Below are 27,872 nucleotides of genomic sequence, written 5' to 3'. Positions count from 1 at the left end.
GTTACTCTCTTCTGAAGATGGCCAGACGAGAAGCGTTCATTGGAAGAGGATCCGCAGCAGCCTCAGGGTTTCATGTTGCTCAACCGGATGTCCCGCTCGATCTCGAACTGCCTGTGGTCCACCCTCTCCAGAAACGCTTTCCTCTCCAGGTATCTGCAAGGTAGGAGATCAAAAAGTCAACTCGGGAGCCTAACAAAGGAGCAAGGAGGGAGCCAGAGGGAGAGGGCCACCGGGTGGAATTCAGGAGGGCACGGCTCTGCCATTCATTCTGTCCACAGGCAGGCCTCTGTACAGTGCACAGCTGGACAAACCTGTGCATGCAACACATGCACAGAGCGATGCCAGATTCATCCATGGGGAGAGGGGCTCCTTGCCTTTTCGCCTTGGCCTATGCGACTCCTCGCCCACCCACAAATACTTCCTGGGCAACAGCTTTGGACTGATATGGAGGAAAGAAAAACACATCAAGAGCAGCCAAGCTCCTTAAAAAAAAGTAACCCAAATTGCCTGGCTAATTGCATGCTATAAATAATTTTCAATAATGACATTAAGGCAAATGCTAATGAACATAAAGTGCATTTAGAGAGGTGGTTAGTTTTTCTTTTTTTGGCAGACTCATTGGATACCTGCAGGAACGCAAGACCTCTGACTGCCGCTCCTCTTCCTCCTACAGCCTCTCACGAGACTTGCTCTAAGTGACAGATACATCAATCAAAACCTAAGGGGCATTTCCTACGGGGCCTGCCCTACATAAACCCACACACACAAGGGAGCCCAAGAAACCATCACAATATTGTTCTTTCCTTCTTTCAAGGCCAGGAGAAGGAGATACAGTTGTGGTTTCCCAAACCTGAGGTAGTCAAAACATGTATGTGTGCACCATTGGCTATAGGGATCATGCTGCTGTTCAAAGGGAACCGGAAGGGCACCATGGACCATTTAAAGCACTGAAAGGAGCTCTGAGGTTCCCGCAGTATTCTGCCATTTTAACCTTCTAGTACAGGGGTGTCGAACTCAATTGTTACGAGGGCTGCATATTACATAAATGTCACTTGGTTGGGCTGGGCCATTCCTCGCTAGCTCAGACTGAGAGTGGGGTGGGGTGGCGGCCTCACGGGCTCGGATAAGAGCTCTCAAGGGGCTGGATCCGGCCCATGGGCCTTTTGTTTGACACCCCTGTTCTAGTAGGCAACAGTGGTCAGCTGTAGGGCTTCAAGGTGTGTTGGGCACAAGAAACTCTGCCGCTGCCAGACGGAATAGGCAAGGCTGGCCTTGACAGACCCTTGGTCTGTCAAGGCCAGCTTTGCCTATTCCGTCTGGCAGCGGCTCTCCAGGATCCCAGACAGAAGTCCCTCGTATCACCTGCTGCTGGACCTCTTTAACAAGGAACGGAACATGGGGCCTTTCTTATGCAAAGCAGACGCTCTGCTACAGAGCCACGGCCCTTGTTGGGAAATGAGCCACCCTCTCACCCTTCTTTCCCCCGGTTGTGGATGGCCAGCTCATCCCCGATGCCCTCCTCTTCTTTGAAGTGTTCCCAGTCCAGCTTGGACTTCTCCAGCGTGCTCATCTTCTGCTTCTTGGCACCCAGCTTCCCCAGCAGGCTGTTGATGCCACTTGGCCGCTTCACTCTGGAGGAAATAAAACAGAAAGGGGGCACTAGGTGTGTTCAAGGATGCCCCAGCGGAAGGTGACAGGCGGGCCCTGTAGCAACAGGACCCCTCAACCCCACAGGTATCTGAAAGATTATAAAAAGCTTGATTCACGTTCTGCCGACACCCAAAGGTTAACCTAGCACCGCCTCCGACAATAAGCAAAAGGCTGTAGATAAATGTTTTCCACAAAGTCCACCAGACTAGGAAGAGGCCAAGAACAAAAGAGATTCTTTCTCTGGACACCATGCCCATGAGCAAAGGACATATAGAAAATGCTTAAGAGACTAGTAATTTTCCACAAGCAGAAGGGGTCTAGGGTTGCCAGGTCCCTCTTCACCACCAGTGGGAGGTTTTTGGGGCAGAGCCTGAAAAGGGTGGGGTTTGGGGAGGGGAGGGACTTCAATACCATAGAGTCCAATTGCCAAAGGGGCCATTTTCTCCAGGTGAACTGATCTCTATTGGCTGGAGATCAGTTGTAATAGCAGATCGCCAGCTAGTACCTGGAGGTTGGCAACCCTAGAGGGGTCTGTTGGTGCTTACAGGGAGGACACAGTCCTTTGCATGGGGAAACTCAGCTTCAGAATGGAAGAAGAGAGTTTTGACTAGAATTGCCAGGAAGGGATGGGAAAGAGAGTGGCCGAGATACCACTCAGATGAAAAGGAAATAGCTTCATGAAAAGGTCCAGAGAGAAGCAGAACAAAAGCATGAAATGGAAATCTGTTATTTTAAGATCCTTCTCCCTTCCTTGACTTACTATCAGACAGAGATAAGTTTTAGGCTTGGTGAGAAAAGACTGCATTTCCCCGTCATTTCATTTTCCTTGTGCTCTGTAGCTGTTCAACAATTTTTGCTCAAACCTAAGCCTTTCCTTTTCATAACCCGGGACACAGCTGGATACAAACTACCCTCCAAGGCAAGAGAGGAGGGCTACCAGCCATGGCCCCCCTTCCCAAAGGGGAGACAAAGCAGAGAAGAAGTGGCTCAGTGGCAGAACTTCTGCTTGACAGGCAGAAGGTCCCAGGTTCAATCCCCAGCACCTCCAGTTACAGAATCTGGAAACAGATGAAGTGGAAGGCCTCTGCCGGAGATCCCGGAGAGCTGCTGCCAGTCTGAGTAGATAACGCTGACTGTGAAGGATCGTGGGCCTGACTCAGGGTCAGGCAGCTTCATGCATTACGCTCAATGGACAGCAATTTACTGGTGGTCCCCGGCCCGCAGAGTGTGCAGCTGTCCTCAACAAGAGCCAGGGCTTTTTCAGCCCTGGCCCGATGAAACAGTCTTCCAAGTAACATCAGGGCCCTGCAAAACCTAAGAGTTCTGCAGGGCCTGCAAAATGGAGCTGTTCCGCCAGGCCTACAACTGAGGGCAGCCACAAGTTCTCACCCTGTTACTATCGTTGCTGGCCTCCCCATCCTCCCCCCCCAAACTTTTTTTTTTTTTTGGGGGGGGGGGGTCTACTGCCTGACCAGGTTTTTCCAGTTTCTATGATTCATGATAATGAATGCCATCTTGCTTATTGTATTGTTTGGAATATGTAATTCTAAAGTATGTTTTAACAGATGCTTTTATGATTACAATGTTGTGACCCGCTCTGAGCCTGGCTTGCTGGGAATGAAGGCGGGCTATAAATGCAATTAATAATAATAACAATGTTTGCGTGTTTGTGACTGCCTCACGAGGCCAGACAGAACTGCTGCAGATCAGTCAGTTAAGACTCAGAAAAACTGAGCTCTCGAGCCTGTACTTTTATTTGCATTCCTGGGATAACTTCCTTGCTGAAATCCAGGGCCATTCTAAAGAGCCTGGGAGGAAATGACTTGCATTCTAGTGCAGCTGGGGGACAAACCTTGGCCAGTGCATACACACTATCCAGGATGCTTTGCCTGAAAATGATGAGTCACTCCAAGATTTCCCTGTTTCTGCCTTTTCAAAATTCTCTCCAAAATGAGGTGCACATCCCTTGCTATCTGGCCAACCTGGCATCTCGTCCGGTACCCGCAAAGGGCAGGAAGGGATCTTCTCCAATCTCTCCAACGAGCCCCTAAAATTAATCGAAAGGCTGTTCTGAAGGCAGAGGAGGGACACTGCAAAGAACGCATGATCAAGCCCTGGGTTCAAGGGCCCAGGGCAGAGGTTGCGGCTACAGAAGAATACTGAGAGGCCACCTGGAAGTCAGGAAGCTAAGGGGAGGGGAGGCTGTAGCTCAGCAGAGAGAACCTGCTGTGCACGCTGAAGGGGCCCAAGTCTAACATCCAGCTGAAAAATCCTCAGGCAGCAGGGCTGAGAAAGGACCCCGACCTGGACACTTTTGTTCATGGCCTACCATGGAGTACTGCCGAGACTCCTCCCACAGGCACATGCCTGCGAAAAGGGGCAGTTGCCCCAGATTTAAAGAAACCGGCCAATACACACGCTTCTGCTGGCCGTATTAAAAGACAGAGCTGCAAAAGCCCCGGTTAAAATATCGCTTCTGCTAGGAACTCAGTGGGTAGCCGCTCAAGCTTGCCCCCTGCCTCAGCAAAGCAGGGATAATAGTGGCCAACTGTACAGGGCTGTCGAATGGGTCCCTTGGATAATGTGCAATGCTGTGTAGCTGTGACTTTCTTCTTCCTTAGCAAGCTAATGGGATCTCATCCATCAATACACAGAAGAAGTAGAGTTGGTTTTTATATGCCGACTTTCTCTACCTTTTTAAGGAGAATCAAACTGGTTTACAATCACCTTCCACTCCCCTCAACAGACACCCTGTGAAATAGGTGGGGCTGAGAGAGTTCGAACTGTGACTGGCCCAAGGTCACCCAGCTGGCTTCATGGGTAGGAGTGGGGAAACAGATTAGAGTCCACCGCTCATTTGGAGGAGTGGGAAATCAAACCCAGGAGGGCCTGTGGCTCAGTGGTAGAGCATCTGCTTGGCATGTAGAAGGTCCCAGGTTCAGTCCCCGGCATCTCCAGTTAAAAGGGACTAGGCAAGTAGGTGATGTGAAAGACCTCAGCCTGAGACCTTGGAGAGCCGCTGCCGGTCTGAATAGACAACACTGACTTTGATGGACCAAGGGTCTGATTCAGTATAAGGCAGCTTCATGTGTTCCAGATTAGAGTCCACAGCTCTTAACCACTACACCAAGTTGGCTCTCAAATAAAAACTGCAGAAGGGCCTGAACTACATGCCTCCCCTTTCAAATCCCCAGGGAAAGGAAAAAAGCCACAGGGGCCCAACAGGTGTCCAACAGCTTGCAGGGTCTCTGTCCACACCCGTGTTATGTTTCCACTGACAATGCTCTGCCCCTTTTCCTGCTGGGAAGAGTTTTCAGTGCGCAAAAGCCGAAGCGGATTTCCAGAGCAGACTTCCCCCTCCCCTCCGTTTTCTAGACACTTCAAAATGGGCACACGTGTGGAGGCAATGACTACAGAAGAGATCGCCAGAGCAGGTGCTGCTCACCCCTCCACAGCCAACGCAGCAGTCTGGCCTCGGAGCTTCCCCGCTGCCAAAGAGAAAGGCTGCCAGGAACAAAAACAAAAGCTCAGGCAGCACAGTCGGCCTGAAGGCTGCTCTGCGCTCGAGCCTCCTTGATTTCCTCCTGAATGCAAGCGCCACGTGGGATGGAACAGCTGGAAGAGATTTTGGAAGCCGGGGAAGGGCCAGCTTGCAGGAGCCCCATGACTAGGCGGTTCGCATGTCCAGGGGCAGGTTCAACCATGTCCTCCAGAGGGGATACAACTATGTGCATCGGCACGAACACCCCCCCAGAGAGGTTTCCTAGCACTTGCCAGGCACAAGTAGAGGCCTGGAAAAATAAGGCTAAGGGAGGGAACTCCAAATCATGCACAAGGAACACAGACCCTTCCACCATCCTCTGCCAGACAGGTGCTAGAAGAAGAAGAGTTGGCTTTTATATGCCAACTTTCTCTACCACTTAAGGAAGAATCAAACTGGCTTACAATCACCTTCCCTTCCCCTCCCCACAACAGATACCCTGTAAGGTAGGTGGGGCTGAGAGAGCGTGACTAGCCCAAGGTCATCCAGCTGGCTTCATGTGGAAGAGTGGGAAAACAAATCCAGGTCACCAGATTAGCCTCCACCGCTCATGTGGAGGAGTGGGGAATCAAACCCGGTTCTCCAGGTCAGAGTCCAACGCTCCAAACCACCACTCTTAACCACTGCACCATGCTGGCTCCTGAAGACCCAGGCTGGTCATGGCACTTTCACAGCGGGGAGAGGAAATTCAGCACTCAAAGCCGGCGCTCTCTGAAAGGTCTAGTAGCTGGAAGAGAAGGACGACACTGGTTGTTCAGTACAGAGCCCAGGACTCCAGCTCTGACTATGCCAGGCAGGTGACTGAACCCAAGATCCGGCAGAGCCGATGCCTGCTGCCCGATTCAAAGCACTCCCCTCCCCCAGCCCCCACCGCTCTAATCCAAAGGAATTATCGAATGAGCCAATGAAGCTCTCTCTCTTTGCAGTGAGCCGCCAGGCAGCAGGGCAACACACCTGCAGCTGCAGGAGCTGTGTTAATGGTCCAAGGCGTGTTTCTCAGAGCCACGTCAAAGCTCCCCTTTTGGCTGCTACTTCTTCCAAAAATATCGGGGATGTGCAGCTAAGCTCCCTCCCTGCCTCCACAAAGGCCCGGAGCAGCTTAATGAAGGACAGATGCTCACGGCGCCTGGCCCCTCCCTCCTCAAGGCCGGGGACCCATCAGCCTCCCCCCGCCCCAGCTGAACCGCTATGGCGCTACCCTCACTTTGGCGAGGAGTCAAGATGGAGAGTCGCCCGGCAGACAGGGATTGCCCAGGGACTGTGGGGAAGGAGTGCGATGGCTCGACACGAGAAAAAGCTTTGCGCCGCAAACTGCTGTCAATTACATAGAAGCACAGGAAATGCTTTGTGGGGCTGGCCAACAGCCTACACAGCCAGAAAATGCTCACTTTTTAAAAACAGGAAGTTCCTTTCAACTGCATTCTTCCCAGAGCTCACACATGAACATGTGAAGCTGCCTTATACTGAATCAGACCCTTGGTCCATCAAAGTCAGTATTGTCTACTCAGACCAGCAGCAGCTCAGGCAGGGGTCTTTCACATCACCTACCTGCCTAGTCCCTTTAACTGGAGATGCTGGGGACTGAACATAGGACCTTCTGCATGCCAAGCAGATGCTCTACCACTGAGCCACAGCCCCAAAGGTGAGCTTATGATACCAGCTGATTCGCACACACATCCCCATACAAGACAGCAGATGCTGGCCCGGTGACCCAGCGGTCCAGCTGAGACTGCAGGTCTGCCACTCCACTTAGGGGCATTTCAGACTGCTGGTGGTTTAGAAACTCTGTCATTTCTCTCAGCATGAGACCACTTGGAGGTGAGCTCCTAATTCAAACAAGCTGGGGTGGGGGTGGGGGAAGGCTCTTATCTTGACACAGCTGGTTTGCCCAAATTTGCAGCCCTTAATACCAAAAAAAGAAAGTCTGGCAGAAGATCAAGGTGGGTAACCATTTAAACGTGTGGATGTTTCTGTTATGCCGTCAGAACTCCTGGAGAGGCAGGCAGAGGCCCTGCTTTGGCCTGGGAAGGGGCGGGGGGGGGGGAGATTCTCTAATGGCTCTTAAATCCAGTTGTCTGCATGACATCATCCGGAGAGGAATCAAGTTCATTGTTTATATGGCAGAGGACAGTTTGCCGCCCTCTGGTGGCTGGGAATAGGCAGATGATCAGTTTCTCATTTGCAACCTGAACAGTTTCATTGGGGTTGAACACATGAAGCTGCCTTGTGCTGAATCAGACCCTTGGTCCATCAAAGTCAGTACTATCTACTCTGACCAGCAGCGGCACTCCAGGGTCTCAGGCACAGAGACGTACTTGCCCAGCCCCTTTTAACTGGAGATGCCGGGGATTGAACTTTCGACCTTCTGCATGCCAAGCAGATGCTCTGCCACTGAGCCACAGCCCCTCCTTAAAGGGGACTCATGCCACACGCACAGTCACACACACTCCCCCAACCCAGGGCCAAAACCTCCATCTGCTTTTGGCTAAGGCTTACTCCAATAAACATCAAAAGATGAGACTGGTCCAAAGCATGCAGCTCTGCAAGGCTTACACCACCAGGGTCACGGCAGGAGGTAGCCTGCCCACCCAATGGGAATAGTGGTTTCCTTCCTACGAGCTGGAAAGCAGGCAAAAAGAAAGCAGATACTGTATGGCAAGGATAGTAACAGGAAACAGGGTCATCTCATGGAGGAGAGGGCTATTCATGGCTGCTAGTTAAAATGGATACTAGTCGTGATGAATGCCTGTTCTCTCCAGCATGGTATAGTGCTGGTTTAGAGCAATGTGCTCCCTCCCTGCCTTCGCAAAGAGCGATGGTTTACAGCAGTGGACTGGAGAACCGGGTTTGATTCCCCACTCCTTCACATGAGCGGCGGACTCTAATCTGGTGAACTGGGTTGGATTCCCCACTCCTCCACATGCAACCAGCTGGGTGACCTTGGGCTAGTGACAGCTCTCTCCAAACTCTCTCAGCCCCACATACCTCACAGGGTGTCTGTTGTGGGGAGGGGAAGGTGATTGTAAGCTGGCTTGATTCTTCCTTAAGTGGCAGAGAAAGTTGGCATATAAAAAACCCAACTCTTCTTCTTCTAGGATCAGAGGAGCATGTCGAATATATTAGGTGCTGTGGAACACAGGCAGGATAATGCTGCTGCAGTTGTCTTGTCTGTGGGCTTCCTAGAAGAACCTGGTTGGCCACTGTATGAACAGACTGCTGGACTTGATGGACCTTGGCCTGATCCAGCATGGCCTTTCTTATGTTCTTCTGGAGGAGACAGCCCCAGAACTGCTCTGTGCTTTGGGCCAGCCATCCAGCAGCATCGGTACATACAGCTGGAATGGTGCAGGGTTCTGCCGCTACATGCAGGGAATACAGAGAGAGTTCTGTTTCCTTAGGAGTTCCAGGCATTCTATGGTAACTCCCAGGATAGTGTCCTTTATACAAAGGTACCAACTGAAAAAGAAGCTTCAACTAACACTTCAAAAAAGTGCTGAGAAAGGGGTGAGGGAGAGAAGAAAATCCACGAGGATTCCCGGTTAGTAGAAACGAAAGCGCTATTACTGACCCAGCAATCTCCTTTGTGCAAGTCCTTGCCCTTCAGTCAAGTCCAAGCTTGAACAAGAGGGAGTTGCCTCAACTTGCTCCGAAGCCAAACTTTACCTCCAGGTTAGCTTACGCCAATCCGGGAGGCGTCAAAGGACTACAGAGGTCACAGGCTTGGAGCTGTAATTTTGGAGATCAAAGCGAGATCAATTTTGGAGATCAAAGTGAGGGAGGAAGAACAGAAGACTGGATGTTCTACCTTCTATGCAAAGGCATGGAGAGCATTGTTGACTGCCAAGGAGAAGGGCTTTTGCCTTCCAGAATGGGACTCAAGGAAAACAGGCCGTCTGCTTTCTGATGCAAAACCTTATTGGTGAACACATGAAGCTGCCTTATACCGAATCAGACCCTTGGTCCATCAAAGTCAGTATTGCCTACGCAGACCGGCAGTGGCTCTCCAGGGTCTCAGGCAGGGGTCTTTCACATCACCTTTAACTGGAGGTGCTGGGGATTGAACCTGGGACCTTCTGCATGCCAAGCAGAGGCTCTACCACAGAGCCACAGCCCCACCCCATTTGCGCACGAAGTGACAGAACCCCTCGATCAAACCTATTATGCAGACTTACAGTCATGGTCCCCAGTTCAAAAAATACAACCAAACGAAACAGCATCAATGAAGATGGCCCAGCTTAGCCTCATCTTGTCAGATCTCGGAAGCTAAACAGGGTCGGCCCTGGTTAGTACTTGGATGGGAGACCAGCAAGGAAGTCCAGGGTTGCTGTACACAGACACAGGCAAACCACCTCTGTTCATCTCTTGCCTTGAAAACCCTATGGGGATTGCCGGGTCAGTTGCCACTTGACAGCACTTTCCACCACCAAGCTGCATAACGTGTGCACCAAAGGTTCCACAGCAGCACCCACAAACCCATACAGGTACAGTTGGGAAGGCAGAGGCTGGAACCAAGAACTTCGGCTTAGGAAGGAAATGCCAAGTGATCTTCCCACCTGTTTGTGGCACCACTCTGCCTACGGCAAGACTGGGAGGAGATGCAGAAAAGGCAGAAGCATGTAACTGAATTGGGGAGATGCAACATGCCCCCCATCTGACAGTGGAATCGCTCCCTCCCTGCAAGATAAAATCCTGAGGTCCTCTGCAGCTCAGGCAATCAATATCTTCCACCTAAGGTCAAGTTTCAGAGGGGCAAGTGACAGACTGACCATGGAGAGACCCCAGGGATTTATGATCCCCAAACCCCACTAGCTTTTCCACCCTCTACTGTACATCAGAACCATGCCCTCCCTGCAACCTTTCCCACTGCGTGACTAAAATGCCATGGTCTTACCCAGAACCTGTAGGATGAGAAACTGGGCTGACCACCTTTTGCTCTTGTTGTTTCAGAAAGACCTGGGCTTCTTTGGATGAAGCATCTACCTCCTTAGTGATCCTGTGACAAAGAGACGAAAGACCAGAGCCAGGCAGTAAATACAGAAACATTTCTGCACGGCCAAAACCAGAGAGAGAGCAAGCGCTAGAAAGGCCTCCCAGACATAAATTGTGCATCAACTTTCACCCCAGGCCAAACTAGCACCACTGAAGATTCCATTCCATGCTCACTTATTTTAAGAACATAAATTAACTACTTCGCAAATCACAGCTGCAGATGTTATGTCAGATACCAACAGGACTACACAACTGGTGCAGGGAGCTCCTAATGTAAGAACCAGTTCTTGGCTCTTCTCAAACAGGGAGAAAAGTGACAAAAGGCTTCTCTCTCAATCAGCCCAAGCACTGGACACAGCACCAGAATGTTGGGAACTCCTCTTGTCCTGAGCGCTCTTCGGTTTTAAAGCTACACACTGTCAAGCAGATGCAGAGTCCTTTGCTCGGACTTCCTAGAGACAAGGCACATGTCCATTTCAAGGTCCCGTCCCATCCCCTTTCAAACACAGGCAGGTTTTATGTGAACGGTGCAGCCAGATGAAGGCCTCGGCTCACGCCTTTTCTTCACACAACACATAGTTAAACTGTGGAACTCCCTGCCCCAGGATGTGGTGATGGTTGCCAACTTGGAAGGCTTTAAAGAGGGGAGTGGACATGTTCATGGAGGAGGGGGCTATTCATGGCGACTAGTCAAAATGAATACTAGTCATGATGCATACCTGTTCTCTACAGTATCAGAGGAGCATGCCTATTAGGTGCTGTGGAACGCAGGCAGGATAATGCTGCTGCAGTTTTCTTATTTGTGGGCTTCCTAGAGGTTGGCCACTGTGTGAACAGGCTGCTGGACTTGATGGGCCTTGGTCTGATCCAGCATGGTTTTTCTTATGTTCGGTGTCAAACCGTCTCTGAACGTCTCTTGCCTTGAAAACGCCATGGGGTTGCCCTAAGTCAGCTGGGACTTGACAGCACTTTACACACAGTCATTGACACCAATTGAAAATGGGCAATGCTTCTTTTTTGGTCATGCACAGCTCCTGGTCTGATCCAGGATGGCCTTTCTTATGTTCTCTTGAGGCTGAAGCAGCAACAGGCCAGACTCACCTCACCTCCTCGCCTGCAAAGTCAAACACTTCGGTAATGGCGACTGTGGGCTTCTTGGGCTCCTTTGCCACCTCTGGAGGCTTGCAAGAGTTTTTCTCTGCTGGCTAAGAAACGGGTGGGGGAAAAAAATCACATTCACCAAAATGCCAGAACCAGCCCAAATTCCCTCCAGCACTCACCACACTCTCAAATTGAATGTCAGAAGCGCTCTATGCTGCCCCCAGTTCCTCTACTACTGGTCAGTGGTCTCCTTGCAAACTCTACTATTTAAAATAGTTCTACCATAGGCTCTCTATAGAAACCTTTTATTTTACAGAACTTATACCCCCCTTTCCTGCCCTCGTAAGGGCCACCAAGGCAACTAACAAATTAAAACATAATAAAACCACGTCTTAAAAACCATTAAAACATAATAAAACCACATCTTAAAAACCATTAAAACCAAGAATAAAACATATTAAACCAAAATGTACCACAACTAAAATACATGCAAAAATATTTTTTAAAATTTAAAACCTTGGACAGGAAGAAGGGATGTAGCTTGATGCAGCTACCCCAGGGACCTTATTTCTTGATTACTACTCCAGACTTTATGACTACCTCTTGACTATGAGATACTGATAATTGTATTTATAGCTGCAATATTACATTCCCTCATTTAAGAACGAAATGTATACGAGGATTAGTCATGGTTAGACCATTGGACTAGGATCAGGGAGACCCAGATCTGAATCCCCACTCTGCCATGGAAGCATGATTAGCCGTGTTGGTCTGAGGTAGAACAGCTAGATTTGAGTCCAGCAGCACTTTCGAGATCAACAAGATTTTGGGGGTATAAGCTTTCAAGAGACAAAGGTCCCTTCATCGGATACCTGCTGGACTTGAAGGTAGATTTGTGTCTGCCTGAAAACCACAGGCCTCAGAGCACAACCAAGAAAAAATGCACTGCCTGTGTACAGCAGCTATCATGAGAGCATTGTGGCCCAGTGATTAGAACTAAGCAGCCTGGTCACCACAGCAAGATGATATCTGAGAAACATGATCACCTTGCCAAAGGAGCTGCTTCTGCCATGGAAAGGAGGGTGGGAGGCAGGCAGACACGGTATTTCCAAGTGGATGCACAGCGTTTCAGCATCTCATGCTCTCAGCCAAGTAAGAAGTTTTCTGTCTGTGGTAGGAAAGTTGATTAAAGAAGATGACGAAGAGTTGTTTTTTATATGCCGACATTCTCTACCACTTGAGGAAGAATCAAACCGGCTTACAATCACCTTCCCTTACCCTCCCCACAACAGACACCCTGTGAGGTAGGTGAGGCTGAGATAGTGTGACTAGCCCAAGGTCACCCAGCTGGCTTCATGTGTAGGAGTGGGGAAACCAACCCAGTTCACCAGATTAGCCCCCGCCACTCATGTGGAGTGGGGAATCGAACCCAGTTCTCCAGATCAGAGTCTACCACTCCAAACCACTGCTCTTAACCACTGCACCATGCTGGCCTTTGCTGGCCCACAAAGAGAAACTGCAAGAGACTCCAGAGCCTGTTCTCCCTTTGCCCAGACTCAAACCGGCTTACAGTCACCTTCCTCTCCCCACAAGACACCCTGTGAGGTAGGTGGGGCTGAGAGAGCTCTAACAGAGCTGTGACTAGCCCAAGGTCACCCAGCTGGCTTCATGTGTAGGAGTGGGGAAACAAATCCAGTTCACCAGATTAGCCTCCGCCGCTCATGTAGAGGAGTGGGGAATCAAACCCGATCCTCCAGATCAGAGTCCACCACTCCAAACCACCGCTCTTAACCACTACACCATGTATCCAGGGGAACCTGGATACATGCAAAGGTAAGATTTGGAAAACTGCTGTCCCAAAGCCCCTTACATCTGAGCTCTTTATTTAGCCCTCCCCAACCCCACTCCTTCATTACAAAAGGCAGGGAACAATTTTTTTTAATGTTATACAAATCCACAGAAATGTCTGAAGCACTACTCATCAGCTTCAGCACCAAGGGGGCATATTTATGGAAGCCCCCTTGCCACGGGCATCTTGGATTGCAGAGATAAAAGTGCAAATGTTGCAACTCAGGTTTCTTGCTTGAAAAGACACCGTGGACGGGAAAACATGGGAGCCAGCGTGGTGTAGTGGTTAAGAGCAGTGGTTTGGAGTGGTGGACTCTGATTTGGAGAACCGGGTTTGATTCCCCACTCCTCCACATGAGCGGCAGAGGCTAATCTGGTGAACTGGATTTGTTTCCCCACTCCTCCACATGAAGCCAGCTGGGTGACCTTTGGCTAGTCAAGCTCTCTCAGCCCCACCTACCTCACAGGTGTCTGTTGGGGGGAGGGGAAGGGAAGGTGATTGTAAACTGGTTTGATTCTGCCTTAAGTGGTTGAGAAAGTCGGTATATAAAAACCTACTCCTTCTTCTTCTGTTGTACCTTTTCTGCCCTGGCCTAGACTCCTCTCACCTTTTCTTTCTGTGCACAGGTCACTGGATCCACAGTAGCAGCGGCTCTGGGTTCCTGGCCCACGTCGCTGAGGAAGCTGGCCCACAGAGCATCCTCTTTTTTCTTTTTCTCTTCCTCCTTTACAACCGGGCGACTCTCTTCCAGATCATCGCCATCCTTGCTGTCCCCTGCATCATCTTTCGAGGTTTCGCCACCCTGTTCTAAGGAGAGGCCACCTCCTTTGTGCCTCTTCCTAAGGACAAATGTAATCAAAATCCATATGCGTGTTGGCCAGCTGGCTACTGCCACTGCCTGCTGGTTGTCTGCAAAACGTTATCTTTTACATGCCCAAGTGCAGTATATGTTTCACAATTTGCAATGCTTCGTATACATTGTTTATTAACAATCCTCAACGTTGCCCAATGAAATAAACTAATATTCCATTCCATTTATTTATTAGCTCCTTTGACCAAAGGTCTTGAGCTTAACCATAACTAAATAAACTAATATAATAACTCCTATATTACAGATTTGGAGCAGTGGAAGGAGAAAAAGTGGCTTAGAGACTTTTTTTTTCTTCCAAATTTGTAGACCTCCCTTCCCAGCAAGCTGTCTCAGGGCTCGTAACATCAATTTAAAATCCAAAAATGACATAATCACATAGTATTAATACTAAACATAAAACCAGTGTTAAAAGTTGAACTAAAACCACTAATCGAACATGGCGCCCAAATCCCCTTTAGCTGTAAGAGCCCTTGGAGATGGCTGCCCATCAACCATATCATTTCATACATATGACGGGGGAGGGGTGGGGAGGCCAGTATAGATGGTATTTGCGGCTGCCTTCAATTATTAGCTTGGCTAAGAGGCAACAAATAAGAGCCCCGTGGCGCACAGTGGTAAGCTGCAGTACTGCTGTCAAAAGCTCTGCTCACGACCTGAGTTCAATGCCAACGGAAGTCGGGTTCAGGTAGCCGGCTCAAGGTTGACTCAGCCTTCCATCCTTCCGAGGTCGGTAAAATGAGTACCCAGCTTGCTGGGGGTAAAGTGTAGATGATTGGGGAAGGCAATGGTAAACCACCCCGTAAACACAGTCTGCCTAGTAATCGTTGGGATTTGATGTCACCCCATGGGTCAGAAATTACCCGGTGCTTGCACAGAAGACTACCTTTTTAACAGGCAACATGTGAATTTGGGACTTCCCAGGTCACAGCTTATTACGTTAGCTGCTACATTAAATCATTCTCTTTGCAGTAGTTTCAGAGATGAACCTGAGCTAGGCTGAAAGATTCATATGTCAAAGAGTGACAGTTTGCATGTATTTCAGAATAAGCCCTGTAGTCCAGGATGATAAGAGCTGAGAGGCTGCTACGGTAACGGACTGAGCCACAGCTCTGCTAACATACCAATATCAGTACAAGGAGCATTAGGAATGTTAACTGTACACAGAGTTCAGCATATATAGATCCTGCAAGCTAGCCTAGGCTAGCTTCTAGGCTAGAACAAGTTTATGCTGACCTTGCCTGCATTTTAGCAGTGATTTTACTCTTCTCCTGCCATCATTTCCCAAGGCTCCAGCACAAAAAAAGTGCACGTGGGCCCAGGGCACACTATATTTCATACACAGCAGGACAAGGAAAAAACATGATGGCAGCCAGCCACAAGATAATTCTCACCAACTCTTTGCACGTGCCCACTAACGCATAGTGAAGCTAGAGAGTGCCTACCGGCCTGTGATCCCCTCGGAACGCTTTTTGCACTTTTCTCCATGTGACTGTTTCTCCTCCTGCTCATCCTCTTCCACCAATTCATTCACATCATCTTCACTGTAATCCTCACCTGCGTTAAGAGAGCTGCGGTCACCAAACTGAGGTCACCAAGCCATTCAGGGCTTGAGATCCTGGGTTTACATCTTTCTCCACCCAATGCATAGTTAAATTGTGGAACTCCCTGCCCCAGGATGGGGTGATGGCTGCCAACTTGGAAGGCTTTAAGAGGGGAGTGGACACGTTCATGGAGAAGAGGGCTATTTATGGCTACTACTCAAAATGGATACTAGTCATGATGCATACCTGTTCTCTACAGTATCAGAGGAGCATGCCTATTAGGTGCTTTGGAACACTGGCAGGAGAATGCTGCTGCAGTCGTTTGTGGGCTACATAGAGGCACCTGGTTGGCCACTGTATGAACAGACTGCTAGACTTGATGGACCTTGGTCTGAGCCAGCATGGCCTTTCTAATGTTCTTATGTAAGGGAACAAAAGAGGGGGAAACGGCATTGCCACAGGGCAGGATGGTCTGTTTGGTCACGTCCACAGCTTTAGTCCTACATCCAACCCTTACCCAGGCTCTCGGGCTGCTTTCATACTGGTTTAAGCCACCCCAAATTCCCTGTCCCCTAAAAATGACATCATATGTTTACATAGTGCCAAAAACCTAACTCAGGCTCGGAAAAGTTTGACCGAGTTACTATCTCACCCTAAATTGTGGACTGGTTCATCTAGCTCAATACTGTCTCCTCTGAACTGGCAGCAGCTGTACGGGAACTCAGGTGCAGAACAATCTTTCCCAAGACATTACCCTTTAACAGGAGACCCCATGAATGGAACTGGGGCCTTTCAATTGCAAAGTTCTTCTCCCTCCAAGTCAAGGCCTCTCCAGGATTTAACAAATATGCAGACAAATGTTTGCAGGACTGAATCCCTCACACAATGCTTCCCAAGCTGCCAGTAGGTGGTAACTTTTTTTTGCCTGGAGGAAAGTTAAAGGCACACTTCACTGCGAGGGCTGCCAATGATACCTTGGGAAATTCTGGGATTTGGGGTGTGTGTGCATGGGGAGGGAACGGATGCCACAGAGTGCGATACCCTCTGAAAATGCCATTCCCTCCAAGGGAACTGATCTCTCTAGTCTGGAGATTCCGGGAAAATTCCAGGCCTTACCGCACTGGTTCCCAACCGGGGGTCCACGGACCCCCAGGGGTCCACGAGAACTAAATTAAGGTCCGCAAAACAAAGTTATAAACCCATAATAAATTAATATTTTCAATTAAAAGTTCTCTATTATAATAATACATTCAAATATTATTCTAAGTTTAATGTTTAACAGTTATGATTAAAGTTTATTTTCAAATTCTCGGAATTTTTATTTTGAACCTTGGGGTCCCTGCACCGAACAAAAAAGTCCTAGTGGTCCCTGGACAAAAAAAGGTTGGGAACCACTGCCTTACCGGGAGGTTAGCAAACTGGAGAAATAGGCACAAGTACCAAATGCTAAGCTGAGGAAATGAATAGTAATAGGCTCTTGCAATGCATCTATTATTAATGCATCTATTATTAATGCATCTATTATTAATGCATCTATTATTAATGCATCTATTAATAATACAAAACTGTGCAATAAGTGAAAGTGCAAACTCTTACAAACGGAACGACAACACATACACATACAGTACAGCTCCAAAAGGCTGCTCAATGGTCTACAAAAAATATCACAGAAGTGTTGTAATCAGTTAAGATTGACTTGAACTAATACATAAATTATCTCGAGAGTGAGCGCAAGACGAGAACGCGGCCCGGATGGCCCTCGCGTTTTCGCTGCTTCTTCAGTCATCCGTCTTGAATTTCATATGCAAGAAATAGAATAAAGCTATAGAAATAGAATAAAGCGATAGCTATAGAATAAAGATTCTCAAAAACTGGCTCTGCCCTCTCTGCACCGCAAGGCTGCTCGCTTCCAAAATGCTAGTAAGAGGAAGCAGGAACCCACCTGAAGGAAGGTAATCTTCATCTTCCTCGGAGGAATAGTCTTCCGAGTCCGACATGGCTCTTCCAGCACGACTCAAGCCCGCACAGAACTCTCGGCTCAAAACAGGAAGCGCTCCCCAGGCCGCCGGAAGCGCTCCCCAGGCCGCCATAGAGAGCAACCTCGTGACCGCCGAGCCAGCGCGATGGGCGGATCATTACGGGAACAGGGAACAGCCGTGGGTTTAGAGTGGGAACAGCGCCACCTGTCGGCAGTCGATGAAAGGACGCGACTGGCGCATTGTAAGACCGTGCAGATTTGGAGGGAGGAGTCTCCCGGTGACGTCATTGTCCCGCCCTGCCTATGGCAAGCGAGCGGAGGGAAACCGGAAGTGAAGGCTCACTGTCGTCACAAGCCCTCCACAAAGAATAGTGACGCAAGTGTACAATGTATGGCGGAAATTGTCATCTGGGAGGGTACCAAAATCCTCTCTTCTTCCTCAGGCTGCTATTTTTTTATATATATATCATTTTTTCCATTTTTATAACATAAAATAAAACAAACAATAAAACAATAATAAAAGAAAATATAAAAAATACAAAAGAGTATCAATGAAATAGCCTACATTAATACAATCTTAAGTTTAAAAAGATAGAAAATTCAAAGCACCCCTTTGCCCCTCCACCCACCATAAAAAAAGTGACCCAAGGTCTGGAAGCAAATAAAGTAATAGCCAAGGTCTGGAAGCAAGTAAATAAACCTTTAATTAGGGACTGGAGAGAAAAAATTATGGATGTATATGAGGATGGTCGAATTAACAGAATTCCTACACGGAAAAGTTATGGAAAAATTTAAAATAACATGGGCAAAGGCCGTCACATATTGGGATAAACTGGCAAAAATGGATTTTACTAAATTAGTTAGTGAGTTATACAAACAGCTATTGTATATTCTTTATATTATTGTTAATAATATATCTTTAAAACTGCGCAGACACTTCTTCGGAAGTCCGGTGATGGCTTAGGCTGCTATTTGGACCGTTCAACCCATATGGAGCCCCCCCCACCTCCCTTCAGGTTGATAAAAGACCCACCCAGAATGGCGCCCTGTGGCCAGCTGTAGCGTCAAGAGAGCGCAGCCAATAGAGAGTCTGGCTTTGAGCCACGTGACGCTGCCTGTCCCCCTCGTTCCACTTCCGCAACGCCGTAGAGAGACGGACTCCGGACCCAATTGGTCGCCCTCTCCCGTCGGCACTTCCGGGTCACCTCTCCTCCTCCTTACGCTACCGAGTCTGATCATAGAGAGTTCGGGGGGGGGAGGGGAAACGATGCTTCGCTTGGCGGAAGGAGGAAGCCGCGCGGCACTCTGCCTCATTTCCTCTCTATGGCGCTGCTCAGGCGAGGTTGATGGCGACGGCGGCGACGGCGGCATGGACGGGGGCGGCGGGGCTTCCGGGGGCTCCCGCGGTGGGCGTCCTGCAGAAGATCCTCAGCCTGAATCCGGTGGCGCCGGAAGGCAACGCCACTTGCTCCGTCGCCTTCTGCCAGTTCCCAGGTAGGCCGCCGCCCTCTGCTTAGGCTTGTTTACCACCGAAAGAAAATACAACCTGTGCTGTAAGGAATGTAGTCAAAAACGATGACAGCACGAGGGCTCACACTTAATTATACAATGCTGTATACTATACATGAATTACAGCACAACTACATATTTATACAAACACATACATAAACCATGTAACAAACAAACAAACATTATATATATATATATATATATATGGAGATTTGTTTGTTACATGGTTTATGTATGTGTTTGTATAAATATGTAGTTGTGCTGTAATTCATGTATAGTATATATATGTATAGTATATGTATATGTGCGTCTATATATATATATGTATAGTATGTGTGTGTGTGTGTGTGTGTGTGTATATATATATATGGAGGTTAGCAACCCTATGTTACACACACACACACACACATATATATGTGTGTGTGTAACATAGGGTTGCTAACCTCCAGGTAATCAGTACAGGAGCGAAGTGTATACAAAGTGCAAAAAACTTTATAAGCTACCAAAAAGACATGACAATGCAACTATACACAGCTGATGTTCACAGCGTCTCTCTCAATTCTCCTGCAATTGAGAGAGACTCTATGAACATCAGCTGGGTCATTTTGTTTCCACCTTGTACAGTCACATTGTTTGTCTTAGCTTGTGTGTTTCAGCTTAGTACTGTGTATAGTTGCATTGTCATGTCTTTTTGGTAGCTTATAAAGTTTTTTGCACTTTGTATACACTTCGCTGCTGTACTGAGTTCCTCATCCTCCCGATATTACGGTAGTACATGGTGTCTATTTCTCCCCCAACCTCCAGGTAATAGCTGGAGATCTGCTATTACAACTGATCTCCAGCCGATAGAGATCAGTTGACCTGGAGAAAATGGCCGCTTTGGCAATTGGGCTCTATGGCATTGAAGCCCCTCCCAAAACCCCGCCCTCCTCAGGCTTCGCCCCTAAAACCTCCCGGCGGTGGCAAAGAGGGACCTGGCAACCCTAGTGTAACAACACTATTATCAAAAGTCCATCCAATCATTGGATGGACTTTTGATAATAGTGTTGTTACACATATATACGGAGATTTGTTTGTTACATGGTTTATTTATGTGTTTGTATAAATACGTAGTTGTAATTTATGTATAGTATATAGAATATATAGCACTGTATATAGAATATATAGCACAGCCTTATAAACTAGGCTTGTTTATAAGGCTGGGGATTGTGCTGGGGAGGCGGGATCGGGTCCCTTGAACTGGGGAAGTCTGATGCACGAGGAGGTAGGCAGAGGATCCGCTTCCACATCCCTGGGGTTGCAGGGCGCGGGCCCCAGACACGCCCTGAGGCTGCCGAGGAGAGGGAGACGGCGCCATGCTTTGCAGGGGCTCAGCTGTCAGCAGGTTCTTTGCTTGGTCTGATTGGCCTTTTGCCCGCGTTACACAGGGGACGGATCAGGCTTCATTCAAGGGCTTCCTTATCTAGTTTTCCCGTCAGGTAGAATTGCATTCCAGTAAAGGGTTGCCTTCTCAGATCTTGGAGACTAAGCAGAGCTGGCCTTGGTTAAAAGGAAGTTTTTTCCCCCACACAACACATTGTTAAATTGTGGAACTTCCTGCCCCAGGATGTGGCGATGGCTGCCAACTTGGAAGGCTTCAAGAGGGGAGTGAACATGTTCCTGGAGGAGAGGGGTATTCATGGCTACTAGTAAAAATGGACACTAGTCATGATGCATACCTATTCTCTCCAGGATCAGTGGAGCATGCCCTTTATAGTAGGTGCTACAAAACACAATGCTGCAGTTGGCTTTCGTGTGTGTTTCCTAAAGGCACTTGGTTGGCTACTGTGTGAACAGACTGCTGGACTTGATGGACCTTGGTCTGATCCAGCATGGCCATTCGTATGTTCTTATGGTTAGTACTTGGATGGGAGACCAGCAAGGAAGTCCAGGGTTGCCATGCAGAGACAGGCAATGGCAAACCACCTCTGAACGTCTCTTGCCTTGAAAATACTTTGGGGTGGCCATGAGTTGACTGTGACTTGTTCCACTAGCAAAGTGGTGCTTCTGGGGACATGGAACCAGGAGGCTTGAAGCTAGTGCAAGATTCAGGTGTGGGGAATAGGGGATATCCCTTCCTAGGTGGTGTCTTCCAGGAATATTATATGCAAGACAATAAAGTCACGTTTTGGAAGTACTGGTAGCATGAAATGGTTATTGCCCTCAAGTTGGTGCCCATTGATGTCTCATGGTAATTACCTATCTTCTGCTAGTTATAGGGGTTTTTGCTGGGAATAGTGCAATAGTTAGACTGTGCTGGGATTGAGCAAGGCACTTCCAATGTTCTTAAGCACAAGAGTGTGTGCTTGAATCACTTGGTCTGTTAATCTTTGGAAGTGTACATCTTTTGGTTCTTGTAGGTTATCCGGGCTGTGTAACCGTGGTCTTGGAATTTTCATTCCTGGAATTTTCTTTCCTGACGTTTAGCCAGCAACTGTGGCAGGCAACTGTGGCAACTGTTTTGCCTGCCACAGTTGCTGGCGAAACGTCAGGAAAGAAAATTCCAGGAAAGAAAATTCCAAGACCACGGTTACACAGCCCGGATAACCTACAAGAACCAATGAACTCTGACCGTGAAAGTCTTCGACAATATTTTGTACATCTTTTCTTAATAAACTTTGAATCGCCCAAGACTGAGGTCAGCCCATTCAGTTGAAATGTTACTTTTAGAGTTGGCAGGAAAAGCAGGGTGATTTTGCAGTTCTGTGTATTTCTCTCGGATGACTTAGCTCACTGAAATTTATGCCGTTCTGTTAACCCAATATATGGCTATCTACATAATTAATTTTGTTGCTCTCTACGTGATATTTTGTTGAAGATATTTTGCCCCTGTTTTTTCAGTTTGATTAATGTGCAGTACATTCCACACCAACGTCTTACCACGTTTGTGTGGCTCATGTAGGTCTAAGCAGAAGCTTGATCTTGAACTGTTAGGTTTGGCAACACTGGAATCTCTCTCTCCTCATTCCCTTCAGAGATGTGGTATGGTGTCTTCCTGTGGGCTCTGGTGTCATCCCTCCTTTTCCACATCCCCGCGGGATTGCTGGCACTCTACACCCTTCGGCTGCACAAATATGGCAAGTTCATGTCAGTGAGCATCCTGCTGATGGGCGTCGTGGGACCCATAACTGCTGGCACGTTGACTAGTAAGTTGGCTACTCAAAATATTAGCCAGCCCACCAACCCCCGGCTTTAATGGAGGCAGTCTTCGTACTCCTCTGGGATGCAAGTGGGGGACACTGTGGCTCAGTGGTAGAGCCTCTGCTTGGCTTGCCGAAGGTCCCAGGTTCAATCCCCGGCATCTCCTGTTAAAGGGACTAGGCAAGCAGGTGATATGAAAGACCTCAGCCTGAGACCTTGGAGAGCCGCTGCCAGCCTGAGTAGACAGTACTGACTTTGATGGACCAAGGGTCTGATTCAGTATAAGGCAGCTTCATGCGTTCATGTGAAGCACCTTTCTGTACACATCTGGTCAAGGAGATGGGCTGTCCTCAACACCCAGCTGCAGGTGCACAGAGACATATGGCAGTAAATCACAGAGATCCTAATCCTGTGTTTGCCTCTACCATGCCAAGAGAGGCATTTGTAGGGGAGCAACCATCAGGCATTAGGAAGCATATAATCCTTCCCTTATTCTTCTGTAGTCCCTGCCCTGCTCGCAGGCTGCTTTTCCTCCAGCATAGCTCTGAGACCAGCTTCCTGGTCCAGATGAGGAAAAGCAGCAAGAAGGAAAGAAAAAAAGTGTGTGTGTGTGTGTGTGTGTGTCTCTAGCCCTCCCTTGGCCCACTCAAGAGTCAGCTCAGGATTTCCAACTTCATATTTGTTGTGGAGTTCCTAGTTCCAGCCTGTGATGGCCAGAAGTAGAACTGTCTATGACTGCCAGAAACTGAAGATCAACAACAATTGTCCCCTATCCTGTTTGTTTTTTATTCCTTATTATTTAAAATGTTTACATTCTACTTTTTCCCTTGTGCCTCAAGATGGCTTACAGTTTGGAGTTTAAAAACATAAATGCAATTCCACTCCCAAATAACCTCCCTAAAAACCCTAGAAGTCTACACCCCATTATAGCTACTAGCATTTAAAACAGCCTGGCGGTGCCTCCTAAAGAAAGTATTAGAATCATAGAGTTGTAAGGGACCATCAGGGTGATCTAGTCCAACCCCGGGCACAATGCAGGAAATTCCAAACTGCCTCCCCCGCCATACCCCCAGTGACCCCTACTCCACGCCCAGAAGATGGCCAAGGTGCCCTCCTTCTCATGATCTGCCTAAGGTCATAGAATCAGCATTGCTGACAGATGGCCATCTAGCCTCTGCTTAAAAACCTCCAGAGAAGGAGAGCTTACCACCTCCCGAGGAAGCCTGTTCCACTGAGGAACCGCTCTGACTCCTAGAAAATTCTTCCTAGTGTCTAAACAGAAACTCTTTGGATTTAATTTCAACCGTTGGTTCTGGTCTGACCTTCTGGGGCAACAGAGAACAGCTCCCCTGAAGATGCTGCCACCCTCGCCTCCTCGGGGAGCCCTTGTTCCATGGGGTGGGAGGTACGATAAAGTGCAGGATATAGTGGATTGCAGGCAGGTAGATAAGTCACCTTAAGTGAAAGAACAGCAACTAGGTGGCAACCTGAAGACTGTCGTTGGGGCACAAACATATATTGGAGAAAACCTAGGTCATGAAAGAAGAAGAAGAGTTGGTTTTTATATGCTGACTTTCTCCCCCACTTCAGGAAGAATCAAACCGGCTTACAATCACCTTCCCTTCCCCTCCCCACCACAGACACCCTGTGAGGTAGGTGGGCCTGAGAGAGCTGTGACTAGCCCCGGGTCACCCAGCTGGCTTCATGTGTAGGAGTGGGGAAACCAACCCGGTTCACCAGATTAGCCTCTGCCGCTCACGTGGAGGAGTGGGGAATTGAACCCCGGTTCTCCAGATTAGAGTCCACCGCTCCAAACCACGGCTCTTAACCACTACACCATGCTGGCTCTCACGCCAAGTTGGCTCTTAAGGCTTTAAAAGTGATAACCCAACATCATGGATTGAGCTCGGAAACAAACTGGCAGCCAATGTCTCTGTTTCAAAACAGTGAGGTACGTTTTTGTCGTCTAACTGCTGGCAGTAGTCCTGCTGCTGCCTTCTAAAACAGATGTTTTATTCTGCTTCTTGGTGTTGGAAAGCACCATCAAGTTGCAGCTGACTTATTGCGACCTCCGAACCATGAGGTGTTCAAAGAGATTAACAGAGGTGGTTTGGCATTGCCTGCCTCTGCATAGCGACCCTGGACTTCCTTGGTGATCTCTAGGACCCATTCTCTCCAGGATCAGTGGAGCATGCCTATTATATTAGGTGCTGTGGAACACAGGCAGGATGCTGCTGCTGCAGTCATCTTGTTTGAGGACTTACTAGAGGCACCTGGTTGGCCACTGTGTGAACAGACTGCTGGACTTGATGGGCCTTGGTCTGATCCAGCATGGCTTTTCTTATGTTCTTATGTCTCCCATCCAAGTACTAACCAGGGCCGATCCTGATTAGCTTCTGAGATCTGATGAGATTGGGGTAGCCCGGGCCACCAGATCAGGGCAATCAGCTCCTTTTTAGCTGCTGTCAAAAGTGCTAAACCAGATAGACTCTCTGTCTGATCTATCGTGCCAGTTTTATGACCGAGACCATCAGGGAAGATGATCCGTAGGCTTTATCTTTGTTGCTGTTGTGTGGGAATGGGAGGACAATGGGAGAGACCCAAACGGGCTGTGAACCCTGTTATTCTCTCCCCCACCTTTGCAGGTGCGGCGATTGCTGGCGTTTACAGAGCTGCTGGGAAGGAGATGGTCCCTTTTATGGCCCTGACATTAGGTGTGGGGCAGTCCTGCTGCGTGGTGATGATTTCCTTCCTACGAATTTTAGCCACGCTTTAGCAGCGCCTTGGAAACAGAGGCCGATGCGGACTGAGCAGGGTCGAGCGAGGATGCTGGTTGTTGAAGAAGCTCAGCTGGCACAGTCTGCAAGGATGCACTCCTCCTGAGGCCCAGCGGGAGTGGTACATAGGCTACGCTGTGCTCTGGCATGGCCGCCCTTTGTTTTGCTGAAGTTCATGCCGGAAAATTTCACCATGGGCCCATGCCCCGTGTTCAAGCGGCCCTCTTTTACCACTGATCAGGCGGAACTCTCGATCGCTGGAAAAGGCTCTGTTCTACACACCCGTTTTGCGAGCTCCAAGTGACATTTTAAGCGGTCGAGGTGGCTCAATCTCTGTCCTCTGGCCGGTCAGTGTGGTGGAGTGACTGTGTGTGCGCGAATGGGTGACAAGGAGGAAATGTTTTTAAATCTTTCTGGAGCACTCTCCATGGGCTGGAAGCTTTCACACCTGGCTCTGCTGTCAAACAAGCAAATGAATGCTGGTGGTTTGTTTTATAAATTGCATTGTTTTTGTAACCTTAAGTGCCAAGGCGGGGGGGGGGTTGATGCCTTTGTGGGGTGTATGTATCTGTGTGCGTTCAGTGAACAAACGTGAAGATGAGATCGTCTTATAGTAACCAAAAGTATCGTAGGATGGTTGCCTCTGAGAAACTCTACTACTGAACTGGACTGATGTAAGGGAGATGCACTTTAATGAACTTACACCCCTTATAGGGAAAAATGTGAATTGGAAGTTCTACGGGACAGATCGAGCTGCTTCTTCTGGCGAGGAATTTTTCAGATTCTGGCTACTGCTGTCTTAATGCAAGAGGTTCTCTATTGCTACCTCAAAAACATGCAGTAGATTTAAAAGCACCGTTCTGCTGAAGCTTGCAGGAAGGCACTTCGTTTCTCGTTTGCAAGGTAAACGGCAGTAGGACGAAATCCATCAAATGCTACGGTAACTGGTTCCCAAACCCCAGCACGCTCTCTATCGTTAAGCTGTGAAATATTTTTAGCACTTGTTTTATGTGAGCGGTGTTGTGATAAGCCCATCGTCTTACTCTTGTTTGTGTAAAAGTGTATCGGCTTGAATTTTAAGAAGTTCGTGCAGGTTCACTTTTTGTCGTGCTGCTGGCAATTGTATCTGCAAACTGGGCCTCACCCTGGGGGACCTTCAGTGAATTTTGGACCCTACAAGTGCCTGGGCAACTTGCCCTTTCCCCTCTCTGGTGGACCAGTCTTAGAAACCTAACCAATCCCTTGTGCATCCTTAAGTGAAGATTGTTTGGTTGTCATCTGAGAATTCAGAGATGGTTCCTGCAGAGGTTTTGGTGCGGGGAGGGATCTGAGGTTTACTCACCTGCCGGGGGAAAATGAATCCTACCAGTGTCCTGAATGTCTTTTCAAGAACTGTGCTAACTCATTCTTAAGGAGGCTGTTAACAGCTGACATACCATTTGGGGATGGGAGAGGTATGTGGTACCGGCTTCTTATTGTTCTGGAACACGTGTGTGGAGTTCCTTGGATAGAAATGCCTCCCTGTGTCAATCTGTACATCTTTGCAGAGAATAATTTTGCAGTGGCGTGCTTTAAAGCCACAATCCCCAATTCATACTGAGGTGACTCTTCCTTGAATAGGCTCTGAGCCTTTTTTAAAAAAAAACAAGTTTCCCCTTACCTATATTTATCTCTTCATTAGAGTATTCCTTGCCTGCTTTCCCCAGGCTCTAGGGGCAAACGGGTCTTGTTTTCCCCTTGTCCAGAAGTTCTAAACGTTGTAAATTGCGTAGTCTGAAACTGCGCAATTGCTGGCAGCAGAATAGCTAGTTAGAAAGGGCTGCCTTTTACGTCTCTATAACAATCAGGATTATTCATTGAGATTCTCGGAGACTCTCTGATCATTGTGACTCTGGTTGTGGTGTTTTGTGCCTTAGGACGGGCTGAGCACTTTAAAGCTGTCGTTTGTGGCTCCTCCTTTCTCTGGATCTGAAAAATATTGCTGTTTTATTTTGATCTTATTTCTCCCTCCTTTTACTTGTCTCAGCTCCTTCAGTTGGATTCTGTTTGTTTGTTTTGTAACTCATTGTTGATCCAGTAGTTGAAAACATTCTCCCACCCCCCTTTTCTTCACCCCAAGATCAAATCCGTATTGCTTTGCTTCTAAATGTTTGGATTGCAACCTTAGAGGACATAAAGGTCAGCAGAGGCCATAACCAACCAGCAAAGGCCATAACCAGTATCTTGTCCAGCAGAATAATAGCATCTGTAAGCCTATAAGGGCCAGGAAACCGGGGAAGGGCATCGGTGAAACTCAGCAAAAGCTTTGTTTTCTCCACTGTCCTGCTCATCCTGATAGTAGGATGGGCTGCCCCCTTACCAAAATGCCAACGGAATTCCAGCACTTATAAGGGGCTTTGAGGAAAACTTACTGAATTGTGATGGCATTAAATGCCCCAATGGGGTAACTGAAGAGGATACTATGTGTTAAGGCTGTGATCTTTGCCTGACATATGTTTTCAGGAATGTCCTCCCAAGATCTGCCACTGTTGGCTCTCCTCCTTGTCTACGATGGAGAAAGCTTTTCTGAGCCACACTGTGGCTGCAACTGAAACTTTGTCCTCCGCTAATTGCCATGATGTGCGAACAAATCTTTGTACCGCAGGAAGAACAGTACTGCTAATATCAGGTTTTTATTTTTCTACTGACATTGCTGATTTTATGTTTGATATATTTTACTAATAAAATCCCCACTGATCCCTGTGAGCAAGAGTGGTGTGTCTTTCAGGTATCTAGGGAAGCCTGTCTGTGGGTCTCAAATACTTTCTGGTTCAAAAGAAGCTGGACTTTCCGTGGTTCAGCTGCGACTCTGGGCGCTTTCAGACGTGGTGAGTAATGCACTTTAAT

The 27,872-nt window shown here is 48.2% G+C and overlaps 2 protein-coding genes across 2 annotated transcripts; one reads left to right on the top strand and one right to left on the bottom strand.

The window, feature by feature from the left end:
• Positions 1 to 47: 47 nt before the first annotated feature.
• On the bottom strand, positions 48 to 17,564 carry CFDP1 (craniofacial development protein 1). The gene is made up of 7 exons (XM_056862711.1): positions 17,485 to 17,564; positions 15,444 to 15,555; positions 13,738 to 13,969; positions 11,282 to 11,385; positions 10,083 to 10,184; positions 1,473 to 1,631; positions 48 to 153 (listed from the first exon to the last, which is right to left on the bottom strand). Exons 1-7 carry the CDS (start codon positions 17,537 to 17,539, stop codon positions 63 to 65), a joined length of 855 nt encoding a protein of 284 aa, XP_056718689.1. The 5' UTR covers positions 17,540 to 17,564; the 3' UTR covers positions 48 to 62.
• A 1,302-nt stretch (positions 17,565 to 18,866) lies between these two features.
• TMEM170A (transmembrane protein 170A) lies at positions 18,867 to 25,016 on the top strand. The gene is made up of 3 exons (XM_056862848.1): positions 18,867 to 19,014; positions 22,044 to 22,214; positions 24,855 to 25,016. Exons 1-3 carry the CDS (start codon positions 18,867 to 18,869, stop codon positions 24,983 to 24,985), a joined length of 450 nt encoding a protein of 149 aa, XP_056718826.1. The 3' UTR covers positions 24,986 to 25,016.
• The last annotated feature ends 2,856 nt before the right edge of the window (positions 25,017 to 27,872 follow it).

This window comes from Euleptes europaea, chromosome 17 (genome assembly GCF_029931775.1).
Source record: "Euleptes europaea isolate rEulEur1 chromosome 17, rEulEur1.hap1, whole genome shotgun sequence".
NCBI lineage: Eukaryota > Metazoa > Chordata > Lepidosauria > Squamata > Sphaerodactylidae > Euleptes > Euleptes europaea.
The sequence above is the reverse complement of the archived record's forward strand: the minus strand, read 5'-3'. Positions and strand labels throughout refer to the sequence as shown.

Coding starts and splice junctions, on each gene's coding strand:
- CFDP1 (XM_056862711.1), bottom strand. CDS start 17,539: ATGTCGGACTCGGAAGACTATTCCTCCGAGGAAGATGAAGATTACCTT. Junction 15,556..17,484: donor TGAAGATTACCTTCCTTCAG/GTGGGTTCCTGC, acceptor CTCTTAACGCAG/GTGAGGATTACAGTGAAGAT. Junction 1,632..10,082: donor TCTCATCCTACAGGTTCTGG/GTAAGACCATGG, acceptor TATTTCCTCCAG/AGTGAAGCGGCCAAGTGGCA.
- TMEM170A (XM_056862848.1), top strand. CDS start 18,867: ATGGCGACGGCGGCGACGGCGGCATGGACGGGGGCGGCGGGGCTTCCG. Junction 19,015..22,043: donor CGCCTTCTGCCAGTTCCCAG/GTAGGCCGCCGC, acceptor CATTCCCTTCAG/AGATGTGGTATGGTGTCTTC. Junction 22,215..24,854: donor AACTGCTGGCACGTTGACTA/GTAAGTTGGCTA, acceptor CCACCTTTGCAG/GTGCGGCGATTGCTGGCGTT.